Raw genomic sequence first — 12,937 nt, 5'->3', positions numbered from 1 at the left:
GATGGGTTTTCAGGAAAGAACATGAACAGTGTCAATTTTATACTCAGATGGTGGGACAGTAAATTTTAGGATGGGCTGGTAAGTGGCCTTATCTGCAAGATTGCCTTAGAGAATCAAAGCAGAGCAGAAGGCCTGGGAGAGCAAAGGTCACCAAGTTCAAACCTCTTAATTTTAAAAATGGGAAACCAAGCCTGTAGGTAAGGTGGTTTGTTCAAAGTCACAGATACGTATATAGCAAAGCTGGTGTATGGGCTGGACAGAGTCTAGGGAGAGGGAGATTTTTTTGGGACCAGACACTGGAATCCCATCAAATAGAACAGAGAACCCATCCTCATCACATCACTATTGGCTGATCTGGAAAAAATAGGGTAGAGTTTGCAATGGGGATAGGCAGGTTTCTCCCAAGCTTCTAGAGGCTGCTAACCCCCTCTGGCAACTCCAGGTGGGATAGGAGAGAGAACCAGGGAATGTTTTTGTGACATGCCAGGGCCTTGGGTCTTACCTCAGCTTGGAAGCTTTTTAATACAGGAGCCACCATCTCTCTGATTTCCTGAAAAAGAGATCAGCGAAGAGTTCACCCAGTGCCAGGTGGGATGCACCTGTTGTCCCCCCAGCTAGCTTTTCCCAAATGTGTCCCATGGGGCGGGTGCTCCATGGGATTTCACTAGGGTTTCTCCTATATACACCTACACATAGACACACACACACACACACACACACACACACACACACACACACACGATGCCAGCCTAATAAGCCTGGGAAATAAAGTCCAACATCAAGTGTCTTCCCTGCAGGACTTTTTGGAGCCTTTACTATAATGCACTTTGGGGATTTCTGGAAGAGGGAGGAAGGAAAGAGTGTTTCCCAAATAGATCTGATCACGGAATACTCTTTTAGGCAAAGTACTCAAGCAACTGGTGGTGCATCATGTGACCCTTGCTGAAGAGGTGCCTTGACTCTCCACACAGCACCAGTCACCAAAGTCCCTTCATGAAAACCTTCTGTCCTTCAACCATTTGCTCAGGGATGACTCCTTCAGGTGGCCACCTCTGTCTGCTTTCCCATCCAACTGCCCCTCTTTGGCAAACATTCCATTTTGCATTTTAGCAACATCACTTCCATACTTGTCTCTCCTTCCTCTCCAGAAGGTGCCATGAGTGGTGCCCAGCTCAGAGGAGAGGTTCTGAAATGTTTGATGAATTCTACGGCAGTGGGCTATCTTCAGAAGGGAGCCTCCTATTTCTGGACCCTAGTTTCCTGCCTTTCACAAGGGCTCCCCTGGTTGGCTCCTATGAGTTCTCCCCAGCACACAAGACAGAGGTCTTTTAGAACCTAGTGTCACCAAGATTCCACCCTAAATGCTTCAGTTTCCTCTGAGACCCCTTGGTGACCCCATAAGTGCTGTTTGTCAGGGCCCATGAGAAACCCCTGTAGAAGGAGGAGTTGAGGGGGGCTCAAGAGTGTGGGGAGAGAAGGGACAGTAGAGAGAAGCTGGAAAGGAAGACATGGGCACAAGAATACATATGTTCAGGTAAAGAAAAAAATCCCTTAATTATGAGATAAGGTTGTTCTTCTGTCCCTGAAAATGATCCCTCTTCTGGGTCCTGGGTACCCCTCCTAATTTGTGTCCCCTAGGACTCCTTGGAGAGACATAGGGAATGCATGTGAATCTAGTGGATTTGATCACAAGGAACTATGGGTACATGGGCTGAGCCATGGAAAAGGAAATTTATGAAAACCTAGGTCCCAGCTTGTGAACTCAAATGCCCACAGAGGCCAGGGTTGGGGGCGGGTTGTGGACATGATGAAGGCAGGCAGGGAGGTCCCATGGCAATATTGGGAGAACCCAAGCACCATGTAATGGATGTAGCAGCTGCTCAGCTCCAGTTGGTGACTGCCATGTGGGCATGGAACCTCTGTGTGACCAGATCTACTAAAGAGTCACAAAAGATATTGGAAATCTGGGGTTTTGGGTAAAATCTTCTGAAATGCTAAATGTTGGTAACTTACTGTAAAACTTGAAAGACTTTGCAGACCAAATAAAACATATGAGTAGGTTAAACTTGTGGTCCAGGTTCAGGAAATGTTAGTGCCAAGAAGGGGCCTCAGAAGCCATCTCCTTAGTCCCCTGATTTTCCAAGGTCCTGAGAAGGGCTGGCTTGCTCAAGTCAGGCAGTGAATGAGTGGCTCAGCTGGAATTTGAATGCAGGTCAACAGACAACCCACATAAGTTGTATGCACAGTCCCATACTCAAGAGGACTCAAATCTGAGCGCCAAGGTTGAGAGGTGGGTGGCAGGGCTTTGGGCCAATCCTGACCATTTCTAGAAGCCCCTTGTCCCGTGTGCTTTATCCCTGGGGGAGAAGCTGAGCATAGGCACCAGCGGGAGGTGATTTGGGCACCAGCCAGATGATGTTCTTAAATAAAACCTTGGCATGACTCTCCCAATCAGGAGAGACTAGTTCCAAAAATGAGAATTTTCAGAGGCGCGACTATAATAGGAATGGAAACTTATTCCTCCTAATTACATAATTGCATAATTATGCAGTATTAAAATTATGTAAGCCGAACTCAGAGGCTGAAAACCTGGCCTGGATTTCCCTCATCACCTGAGGGCTCCCATGTGACCTGGGGAGAAGGATGAGATGGAGGGTCTGTGATGACCAAAGAGGGCATGTAGAGCTGGGAAGATGTAGGGCTGCTTCATCTTTGCTTCCCACAGAATGGAGAGTCAGAGGCAAAGCTTTTGGTACCCTCTCTCTGGGCAGAGAATCAGTTTAAATACCAAACCATTCTCTGTTCTAAGAAGGAAACAAAGGATGCTCAGCATCACCTATGCCTTCTTAGTGCTGGGACTCAAGCCCAGGACTTGACTTGGCCTTTCTGAAGCTGCGATGTGGGAGACACTTGGATCTGGGATTCTCACTTCTTCTCCAAGGGCACCCTCCCTCAGCTCTCAAACCTAAGATCCCTTCCATACTTGCTCCATGGGCAAGTGCTAGCTATAGTCCACTTCCCTCTTTTGCTTTAAAGAACCGAAGATATTTATGACTTGTGGAGGATTTCATAGCTAGAAGACCTGACCCTTATATGCTCATGTAGCCTGATTCCTGGGTGGGCCTAACTCTTCTCCACCTTTCTGTGGTCCCCTCCTCCATCAGAAAGATGGCAACAGGACCCATGGATGATTCTAACAGGTAGAGTGGAATCAACATCTCCAGGTCTGATACTTCCAGAATGCCAGACACTACCTCACCCTCCTCTAAGATCCAGGCCACTTGAGTAGATTAGGACAGAGAGGTCAGCTATTAACCTCTGCTGACCAGAGAAGCATAGTTGGCTTTGGGGATAGTCAGGAACTCCATTTCCCATAGTGGCTCTGATGTGTCACATCCTTGATAACATCATATGGAATCAGAAGGCTTTATTTTTCTTATTTGTGTTTATCCATCTTTTTTTTTTAACCTGAGCAGCAACAGGGAGCCTGATAGAAAAAGTAAAGGAATTAATACATTCGTCCCTGTAAAAAACAAAAACATGTCCATTCTAGTCGGTTCCCCTGGGGGCCCTTACGTTGCAGGGGGTGGGGGTGGTTTAGGGGGTGGGACTAGTCATTATCTGGACCATCCTCAGGGCCAGCTGGGAAAGACAGACCTGGCAGCTGGAGTTGCAAGGCAAGAGGTGAAGGGAAAGAATGTGATCTGTTTATGGCAGTGGGAGGCAGTTTCAGAGGAGACTGAGGGAAAGCCCAGAGAAGGTGGGGGGAGCCTATAGATGTCCTCTCCCAGGCACCAATAGAAAAGCAAAATAAAATCAAGAAATCTAGATAAACTGTCTTTGCTGTCAAGGCCCAGCATTTGACTAGACATGATATGGGGCAAAATGGATGTTTTAGGGAGCGCTCAGAAACAATGACTTCAATGGAGAAGCGTCCTGCCCTCACTTTAGATAGCACCACTGAGTACCACTATACCAAGAAACACCCAAAGGTTGGGGGCTGTAATTTCTCTTTGTGGCTAATTAGCTTCTTTTCTTGTTAGTCACTTAATGTCTACTTCCAAAATATAGTCTGAACAGAGAAAAATCTGCATTCCTACTGAGTTAATTCTATAACAGCAAATATACTGTACCTCAGGTACATTTTTCTTAAATTCCCGGCGGAGTTCAATTAAATGTTTATGAGAATGTTCACTCTCCTCCTGCCGTGCAGACAGCTCGGAAGCGACGGAATTAAGCTCCTTCTGAAACAATAAAAAAAAAAAAAAAAAAAGAAAAAAAAAAGAAAGAGAGAGAGAGAAAAGAAAAAGATTTTTTCCCCTTCCTCTTCCTTTTTAATCATCATACAAAACAGCATTCAGAACAAGTTTTCTTAACTTACAAAGCTGAGAGAAGACAGGATATTGACTCCTGGCACAAATGAATAATTTACAAAACTGGGGATGCAACTGAAAAAAATCCAGGACAGCTTTTTTTGCTCCTCAGAAGATCAATAATTTCCCATAAAGTTGGGTGGAGTTGTTTTTTCAATCTCTCCCCCAACCCTCTGCCCCACCTCTTAAATTTCCAAAGGAGTGATGGCATAAGCTTGTCAGTAACTGTAGAAAACATCTCCAAACCGTGTCAAAATAGTAAAGTGCGGCATATTGTATGGGCATATTATAGTGTAAGAAAGTGCTGTCGACAGCTTTCATATATCAGAGGTGGGAACTGTTCCAACTATGACTTACTTACACTTAAGGGTTCATAAATACGCCTTTTAAGATATAGATGGCTTTTTAATTTCAGTAGATTTTGGAAAAATGAAGGTGCCAATAAGAAGCAAGCTGACCTTTTGTGTATCCTGCAGTAAATCATTTAGGGTTCACTTCAAGTATAAGAAATATTTCACCAAAGGCTCCTGGATTCAGAAGAAATGGATTGGAAGGTGCTTTGCCTGCTTATGTGCAATGAAGGCCCAGACCAGGTTTTTACAGGACACACCGTTGAGGGGAAGAAAGATAGTGCGGTACTGGGGGAGGCACATACATCACAGACAGTGTCTGCTGGTCGTACATGTATATTTGATCACCCCTCTCTCAGCTTTCTTTGCTTTAATGGTAGTAGTCTCACAGGGGGAGTACAATTCACCATGAGTTGTCATGGGTTTCATTTGCATAATTCAAGAAATGCTCTGTTTATGTGGTCTGCTGCTTTCTTGCACCATCCTGAGATGGGCTTTTTTTCTGGACCATAACTCGAGAAGCATTTCTGTATATATCACCCGATTATATTTGCAGCAATCAAGCCCCATAATTTCCTAAATCCGGTGATGCAATAAATTTCTGCAATCAGATTTATTAAAAACACACACGCAGATGCAAGAGTGTATTTCTAGGGTGAACTCTTTAATCTAACATATGTATGATGAGGCCCGGCACCGTGTTGAAAGACCCCATTTGTCATCGCTAATACGCATTCATCTTGCACACACAATGAAACACTTTTACCATTAGATAATGAAATAAAAGTACTATTAACCCGCTGCAAATCCTTTTCCCTGTAAGAGACGAAATGCATGGTAATTGTCTTATATCATGTCTGAGTCGGTAAATCTGCTCTATAGCAGTTCACCATAGCACCATAAACCTCATACCCATCAGAGGCTGGAGAGCCTACCCTAAGCCCAGCATAAGTGTTTCTGCCTATGGTGCCTTAGGGAGAAATTGGCAAGGGATTTTCTACTTCTGGAGAAATGTCTAACCTCTTTGGAGAGCCATGGGACTAGGAGAGAAGGTCAAGGAAAAAAAGCAGTGATTAAAATAGAGGGGCAAGGGAATCAGAAACGTGGTGCTCTCCAAGGTGCTGAAGTCACTTCTTTGCCACAGCACTAGGTACACTAACTCAAAGGTGCAGGGTCTTCCTGTACAAATGCTCCATGGAATTTTAAGCTAGGTGAGGAAGAAGGTATCATTAGAGAGGAGAGACAGAAACAGAAACAGTTTCTGACAGTCCATCAAAGTGACAGAAGAAAAAAGGGAGACTTCTGATTTATCATAATATAAAAATAATCATAGTTTCCAGCAAAGAAGCTACAATCAACCTCAACCAAAATATTGAGTGGCTAGGAAGAGGTCTGCAGCAAAAGGAATGATCAAAGGTAGATAACACCAGACCAGGTGGTGCAGCCAGTTGGACAGAACCTCACTTGGCAGGAGAGAAGAACTGGAGTGTCATGGTCAATGTGAGTTGTGATAGAATGCTCACAGTTTTCCTTCGTTTTTTTCATCAGTCTTGAAGATAAAGATGTGATTTTTACATTGCTGCAGAATAAGCAGAACTGGGACTTGGGTTGACATCACTTGGTTTTGGATTATCATGTATCTGACATTATGTTCTAATCTCTGGGACACTGCCCCTCTCCATACCACAGCAACCAATATCTCTGGCTGGTGCTGGATCTGGACCTGGACTCCTCAGTTAAAACATCAAACCCAGGCTCTGAGGGGAAATTTCACAGTAGGGTAAGTCCAACGACTTGATGTGCATACCAGACAATTATGCTGTGTGCCTGCACTGGGTCCCTTCACAAGAACCTCCCAGGGTGCTGGTGGGTATAAATCTGTCTACTGCATTCATGTTGCCAACACAGCAGAGTTGACACCAGGCCAGGGAATATTAACAGACTCCCAGCCCCAGGCCTAACATAAGCCCAGCTCATGGTGTCTTTCTTTCCTGTTGAGCCCTAGAAGAGCAAACAGTGTCCATGTTCCTCTCAACTTTGCCTACTTCTAATGCTCATCCTTCAACCCTGATTCCTGCCACATTTCTACGGTAAACTCACTAATAACAACATCATCAATAACAATAATACTACATAATAATCATAATTACCATTCATTGGGTGCTTACATGTATCAGGCACCATGCTAAGCTCCTTACATACATCATCTTATGAAATAAGCACTTAAATGTGTCTGTTAGGTGATGCAAGAAGGGACTGAGAAATAAATTACAGTCAGTTTTAATAATTCAGGCATGGATTAACCTCTTAGTGGATAATAAAGGCAAAATTGTAATGCCTAGCACTTCATAGGACTTCTGCTCCACTTTCCCACTAGCTAGGGAATATTTAGGGAGCTTGTTTTAAATGCTATAATTATATAAACCATCAAGCATAGTACCAAGTGATCAATAAATGGCTGATATTATTCTGCTATTTAGATAAACTAAGTGCTCAGAAAACATCTAACTAAATCAGTGATTCTAAGAGTTCTGGATTTTACAGGTCAATAAAAATATCACCAAAAAAAGGAGAGAAGGCGAGCAACACAGTATGGCCAAGTTTTACTGCATCAAAGAGAAACATTAAAAACCACTCCCTTTCACCCTAAAAGATAGGGTATTTGAACATTAACAAAGCAAAAAAGGCGACAATAGAATCAACACGTCTTTAAAATACATGTGAGATGCCTGGGTGGCTTAGTCAATTGGGCATCCGACTTTTGATCTCAGCTCAGGTCTTGATCTCAGATTTAAGAGTTCAGGTTCAGTGTTGGGTTCCATACTAGGTGTGGAGCCTACTTTAAATAAATAAATAAATAAATAAATAAATAAATAAATAAATAAATAAATAAATAAAGTAAAAACACTTAAAAAAGCTCCCAGAACTATATCTATTTTGAAGCAACGAAAAAAACTCTCACAAACATAAACCAGCACTGGTCTGAAGCTGAGTTTTAGAAATGAGTGTCTGAGCCACTACACACATGCATAGCTAGCAGGGCCTCTCCTTTGATGATCAAGCAGAACTCAGTTCCTCTCCCACCCTGGCCCTCAGCCCCCAGCCCTAGGGGAGCCATGATTAACACAGCCCCAGACTTTGGACCAGGCCCAGGCCGGGAGGAGACTCATCTGATTAACCTGCCATCAGCAGCAGACAGACAGCCCGGAGCCCGGCGCAGACCATTCAAATAATGATCATCATAAACAGCCCATTTGCAACTAAAAAGAAATAATTTTAATGAGCTTGAAGCAGATGATGGATGCAGCTGAGGCTCAGGCCAATGCACAGAGAAAAGGAAGCTGGGATTGAGCTGCACCCAGGACCAGGAGCAGCAGGAAGAATCTGGGGTGGGGTGGAAGGTCTCTTCTGGGGAAGATGGGATCTACAGCCCTGCTGCTTCCCCACCTTAAATGCCAACTGCCCAGGGAATGCCCCTAACTCTGAGAGGGTATGCTGTTAGTGTGTGGGGCAATCTTGAGACCTAGGATCTCCAAAGCACTCAGAGTCTCGGCATCTATGAACCAGAAGGAAACTGTGGGGTTGTCCAGTCCATCATGTCCAAACTTCAACCACACATACCCCTCTGGCATGCATTTTGCCATATGGATAGTCCACATGAATTACTATTTAACATTTATTTTTAATTGGACTCTTATTTCTATCTTTTTAATTGAGACATGTTTAAGTTCAATTTTAAGACTGAATTTTTACACCTTTGCAACCATTGCCCAGATCAAGATATAGAGTTCATATTCCTAGCACTTTAGAAGGCTCCCTTGTACCTCTTTGTGAGTACATCCTAAATAAAGGTAGCCATTATTCTGACCCTAGCATCGCAGATTAAGTTTGCCTATTCTTGACCTTCATAATGACTCCCCCTTATTTTTAACCTAAATAAGTACATTTTTAAAGCAAACTTTTTTATCATTAGAGAATCCTAGGTCATAAACAGATGGCAGCCATTGAAATAAACTACAATGAAAACAAAGCCTTGCTGTTTGCCTTTGTTATAAAAGGAGGTCAGTTACCAAGTGCTGGAGAGGTGTTAAAGGTAGGGTTAGCATCATGCAGACTTTCCTCTTATTAGAAGGAGAAGAAATGGAAGGGTACTGAAAAGGAATAAGTATTCCTCCTGGCATGAGTTGATCCCTCTAAAGCCAGGTCAATTAGCTGCTTACAATCATCTCATGTCCATTGGTCAATGTCCCACACTTCAACAAAAATTAACTCAATTTTATTCTGCCATTTTAAAGATGAGGAAACTGAAACACAGTCTAGACTGCTGAAGTTACACAACTGTTTAAGAGGTTGGATTTCCTGAGGGAGAAAGGTGGTTTTAGGTGGGGAGGAAAACTTGTTTATCTCCAGGGAGGCAGGCTGAACATTCTCAGTTAAACCGTGTCTCCCAAGCTGAAGGGAAAGAGAATCTTACAAGAATACTTGCTTTTGAAATTTAACACCCGATCCTAAAGTGTCAACTACGTATAAAACTTTGGGCTACATGCTATGTTCTCACAGGAGGAAAAACATCAGACACAACCTGAGTTGTGTTACATGTATGTCGGTCCCCATCATATTTTCATACTCTTCTCAGCTCCCAAGACAACCCCACACTCATACATGTCCCCCAAAAGCCAACTCCAAAAAGACATCTTCTAAAAAGAATGCAGTTATTGTTGGGGTTTGGGGACTAAGGAAGTGAGGACCTTAGGTATTACTGGGTCCCTGTCAGATGGTCCCTCTCATCTTCCTTTCTCCTCCTTTCCTTCCCAGCCAGACTAGATTCCTTGAGGTTTCCAAATGCACCAGCGTCTCCCAACTGTATGGCTCCAGACTTCATTCCCTCAGTCCAGATGATTCCATTCTTTCTTTGTAACTGATCTTACTCATCCTTTTGTCTCAGCTTCAATGTCCCCTCTTCCAGAAAGGCTTCATAGACCCTCCCTTCCAAGTCCAGGCATCTCCTTTGTGTTCCTCCTAATCCTTTCTGATATTTGTCCTATCAGAAAATGTATGATAAAACAATATCAGATTTTATTTTTTAAAGCTCTAGAACCTTGTCTTCAAATGAAATCTTACACAGACAGAAGTTCCCTATAGAAAACAAGAGCTCATAGCTAATGTTTCTGAGTTCCTATTAGTATATTTATGCTAATATCATGGAGTATACTAAGTACTGTTATATACATTATCTCCTATAAGGATATGTGGCTGAAGTGATGGTTGAGATTCCAGGCGAGGCATGGAAAACCAGTATGAGCAGTGGTTATGACTTCTTCTTTTTTTTTTTTTTTGGTAGTTTTATGGTTTTATTAACACAAATATGACGCGCACATAAGCTGTTTATTCATTTTCTTCGCTACGCAGCCTGGCATTGGGATTGGTGACTCTGATGGCCAGCTGGGCTGCTCTTTCCACAATGGCTTTGAGGTTCTTGGAGGATACATTGTGAGCAATCTCTGCACAGTAAGATTTGTTGCACATCAGCAGCACTTCAAGCTCCTTGACGTTGTGGACTAGGAACTTCCGGAAGCCACTGGGCAGCATGTGCTTTGTTTTCTTGTTGCTCCCGTAACCAATGTTGGGCATCAAGATTTGGCCCTGAATCTTCTGCGTACCCTATTGTCAATGCCTCTGGGTTTCCGCCAGTTGTGCTTAATTTTGACATATCGGTCTGACTGGTGCCGGATGAACTTCTTGGTCCTCTTTTTAACGATCTTGGGCTTCACCAGAGGTCTGAGGTCAGCCATGATGCCCAGCGATCGATGGCTGCCACCTCCGCAGGCGGCGCCGAGGAAGAGAGGGGCGGTTATGACTTCTAATATAGTCACCAACTCCCCCAAACACACACATGGAACTCTGCTTTCTTTTTACTGTAGACAGATCTAACCAGAGATGTTGTGCCCTCATCCATCTACTCACCTGTCCATCCATCCATCCATATTTCCAGTGTGCCAGACATTAGATAAGGGGGAGGGCAACAATGAGTTAGATATAATCTGTATCCTTTCAGAGTTCATAAACCAAAGTAGACAAGCTAGGGCATAAATAATTATGGTAAAAGGGGACATAGGCCAACTTGTTGAGACATCATCTCCAGTGTGTGCTTAGAGGAATGAAACCCTAATATATCTTCTGTATTGCCTCTGAGGGGGTATGGAAAAGGAAGGGGCAAGGGAGGGGTAGAGTTTTACCTACCTCTTCTAATGAAATCACTGTGTGGTTCCAACTTGGGCAGGGGCTGCCAGTACCCAGTAAGGTGTAAACTATGATGGAAACCCTGTATCCCACATCCATCCAATCACCCATCCATTTATCCACTCATCCATATGTAATCCATCTAATTAATCATCCATCCATCTAGCCATCCATCCACCCCCATCTATCCAACTAATTACTAGAGCCACAATTCTGTGCGAAGTACAGTGCCAGGTACTGGTATACAAAAATCACCAAACACAGTCTCTGTTCTTGAAGAGTTCACAGTGTAGTGGAGAAGACAGGTTGGTTCCAACACTGTGTGCCTAAATATGATAAAAGAAGTATAAAGAAAGTACAATGGGAACACAGAGAGCAAGGTGACTTCCTGTGACTGGGGGGAAGGGTCACCAAGATGAGAACATTTGACCTGGGTCCAGAAGGATATGTGTGTCAGACAGAAGCTAAGCATCCCAGGCAGATTGATCCCAGTTAACAAATTATTACAATAACCCCCTAACTGGTCTCCCTGATCCTGTGTTTACTTTTATTCTCCTTAACATGTGTCATATCAAATACACTATGTACTTCACTTACTTATTTTATTTGTGACAATGAAAACTCCATGATAACAAGACAGATTTTATGGTCCTTTCTTCCATATTATATATTCCCTGCCTAGAAAAGTTCCTGATACATAGCATGCACTCTAGAAATGTTTGTTGGTGAAATGAATGAATGAATGACTGACTGAATGAATGAATGAATGAAAGAATGCTAGGTATCAGAAGCTCTGAAAGAGCCTGGTTTGTCTGGGAAACAATGATATAATTTAGAGCCCACAGACCTGCATCCAAACTCTGGCTTTGAATTCACTAGTGGTGTAACCTTGGACAAATGACTCAACCTTAACTTCTATGTCTGTAAAATGGGAATAAAAATTTGTACCCATAGGGTTATTATAAAGATCCCGTGAGAACCAGATTCCAAGTAGGTAAAGTAATTGGCACAATGTCTAGGATCTTCACTGTTCACACTCTCCAATGGAATGTCAGTTCCTTAAGCTAAGGGTTTTGCCTATCTTGTTCACCGCTGCAGCTGGGGGTTCTAGCTCAGTGCCAGGTGCATAGTAGGCACTCAATCAATATTTGTGAATGAATGACTCTTAGCAGATAGAAGCATGAGAAGTCCTTTGTAGCAGAAGCAAGGTGGGACCCTCTCTGTGCACGCCAAAGGTCTCATTCTGCATCTTCAGTCCATGGAGCCATTCAAGGCTTGACCATCAGAGTCTCGGGCAAACACTAAGGAGAAGGGTTTCACGAGATGCCATGGGGCATGGTGGGAGTGGCACCTGCAGAGGGGCCCCTGAAGCCAGCTCCAGGAGGAGGCTGCAGGATGACCTGGGATGGAGGGCCCATGCCAGCCTGCCATGAACAAGATGGATGGCTCCGCAGCCCGCCGAGATGAATAACTGAGCCGCAGCTGAGAGACAGTCTGGTTACCAGAGCCATCCATCACTCTCCACACCGTATGTAAATTTCAGATGCCAAGATGTATCGGGCCAATTATCTGAGGCAGGAGCAAGGGGTGGTGCTAAGAGAAAAAGTTACCTGCCAAGCTAGCTTTACTACATTCCATCAGCTGGGCTGGGGTGACAGACAGTTCACATTCGGGTCAAAGAGCCCATTAAGGGGAATGTGGCCAAACCTCGAGGCCTGGGTGTATGGGTGAGGTTGCCAACACTTCTTAGCAAACTCCCAGTGCAGTGTTAACAATAATATGATAACTGCCCCATAGAGGGCTTACTATACATATACTAGCTCCATGCTAACTGGCACACAAAAGTTCATTTAAATTCTTCCAACAGTGCTTGCACGCAGCAGATTCTCTAGAAACATCTGTTGGGGAGCAAACGAATGGTCTGTGATGCAGGTGTCATTTTACACATAGTACCTGCAGAGAGACAAAGCCACT

At 43.7% G+C, this 12,937-nt stretch overlaps 1 protein-coding gene and 1 pseudogene across 18 annotated transcripts in view; both read right to left on the bottom strand.

The window, feature by feature from the left end:
* Positions 1–12,937, bottom strand: part of CUX2 (cut like homeobox 2) — a 283,562-nt gene that overhangs the window by 97,824 nt on the left and 172,801 nt on the right. For 14 of the 18 annotated variants that reach the window (XM_077875622.1, XM_077875640.1, XM_077875623.1 and 11 more), the window contains 2 exons: positions 4,134–4,244; positions 503–550 (listed from right to left, as the gene is read on the bottom strand). The exons of 1 other annotated variant lie outside the window; for it this stretch is intronic. In XM_077875622.1, the coding sequence (XP_077731748.1) occupies positions 503–550; positions 4,134–4,244 (159 nt within the window). Of the gene's footprint in view, positions 1–502; positions 551–1,127; positions 1,243–4,133; positions 4,245–12,937 lie in introns of those variants that run through there. 3 more of the 18 variants (XM_077875620.1, XM_077875636.1, XM_077875637.1) reach the window with 3 other exon arrangements.
* On the bottom strand, positions 10,039–10,589 carry LOC144299486 (large ribosomal subunit protein eL32 pseudogene; annotated as a pseudogene).

The sequence above is a fragment of the Canis aureus genome, chromosome 27, assembly GCF_053574225.1.
Source record: "Canis aureus isolate CA01 chromosome 27, VMU_Caureus_v.1.0, whole genome shotgun sequence".
Lineage (NCBI taxonomy): Eukaryota > Metazoa > Chordata > Mammalia > Carnivora > Canidae > Canis > Canis aureus.
This window is presented reverse-complemented; position numbering and strand designations above follow the sequence as displayed.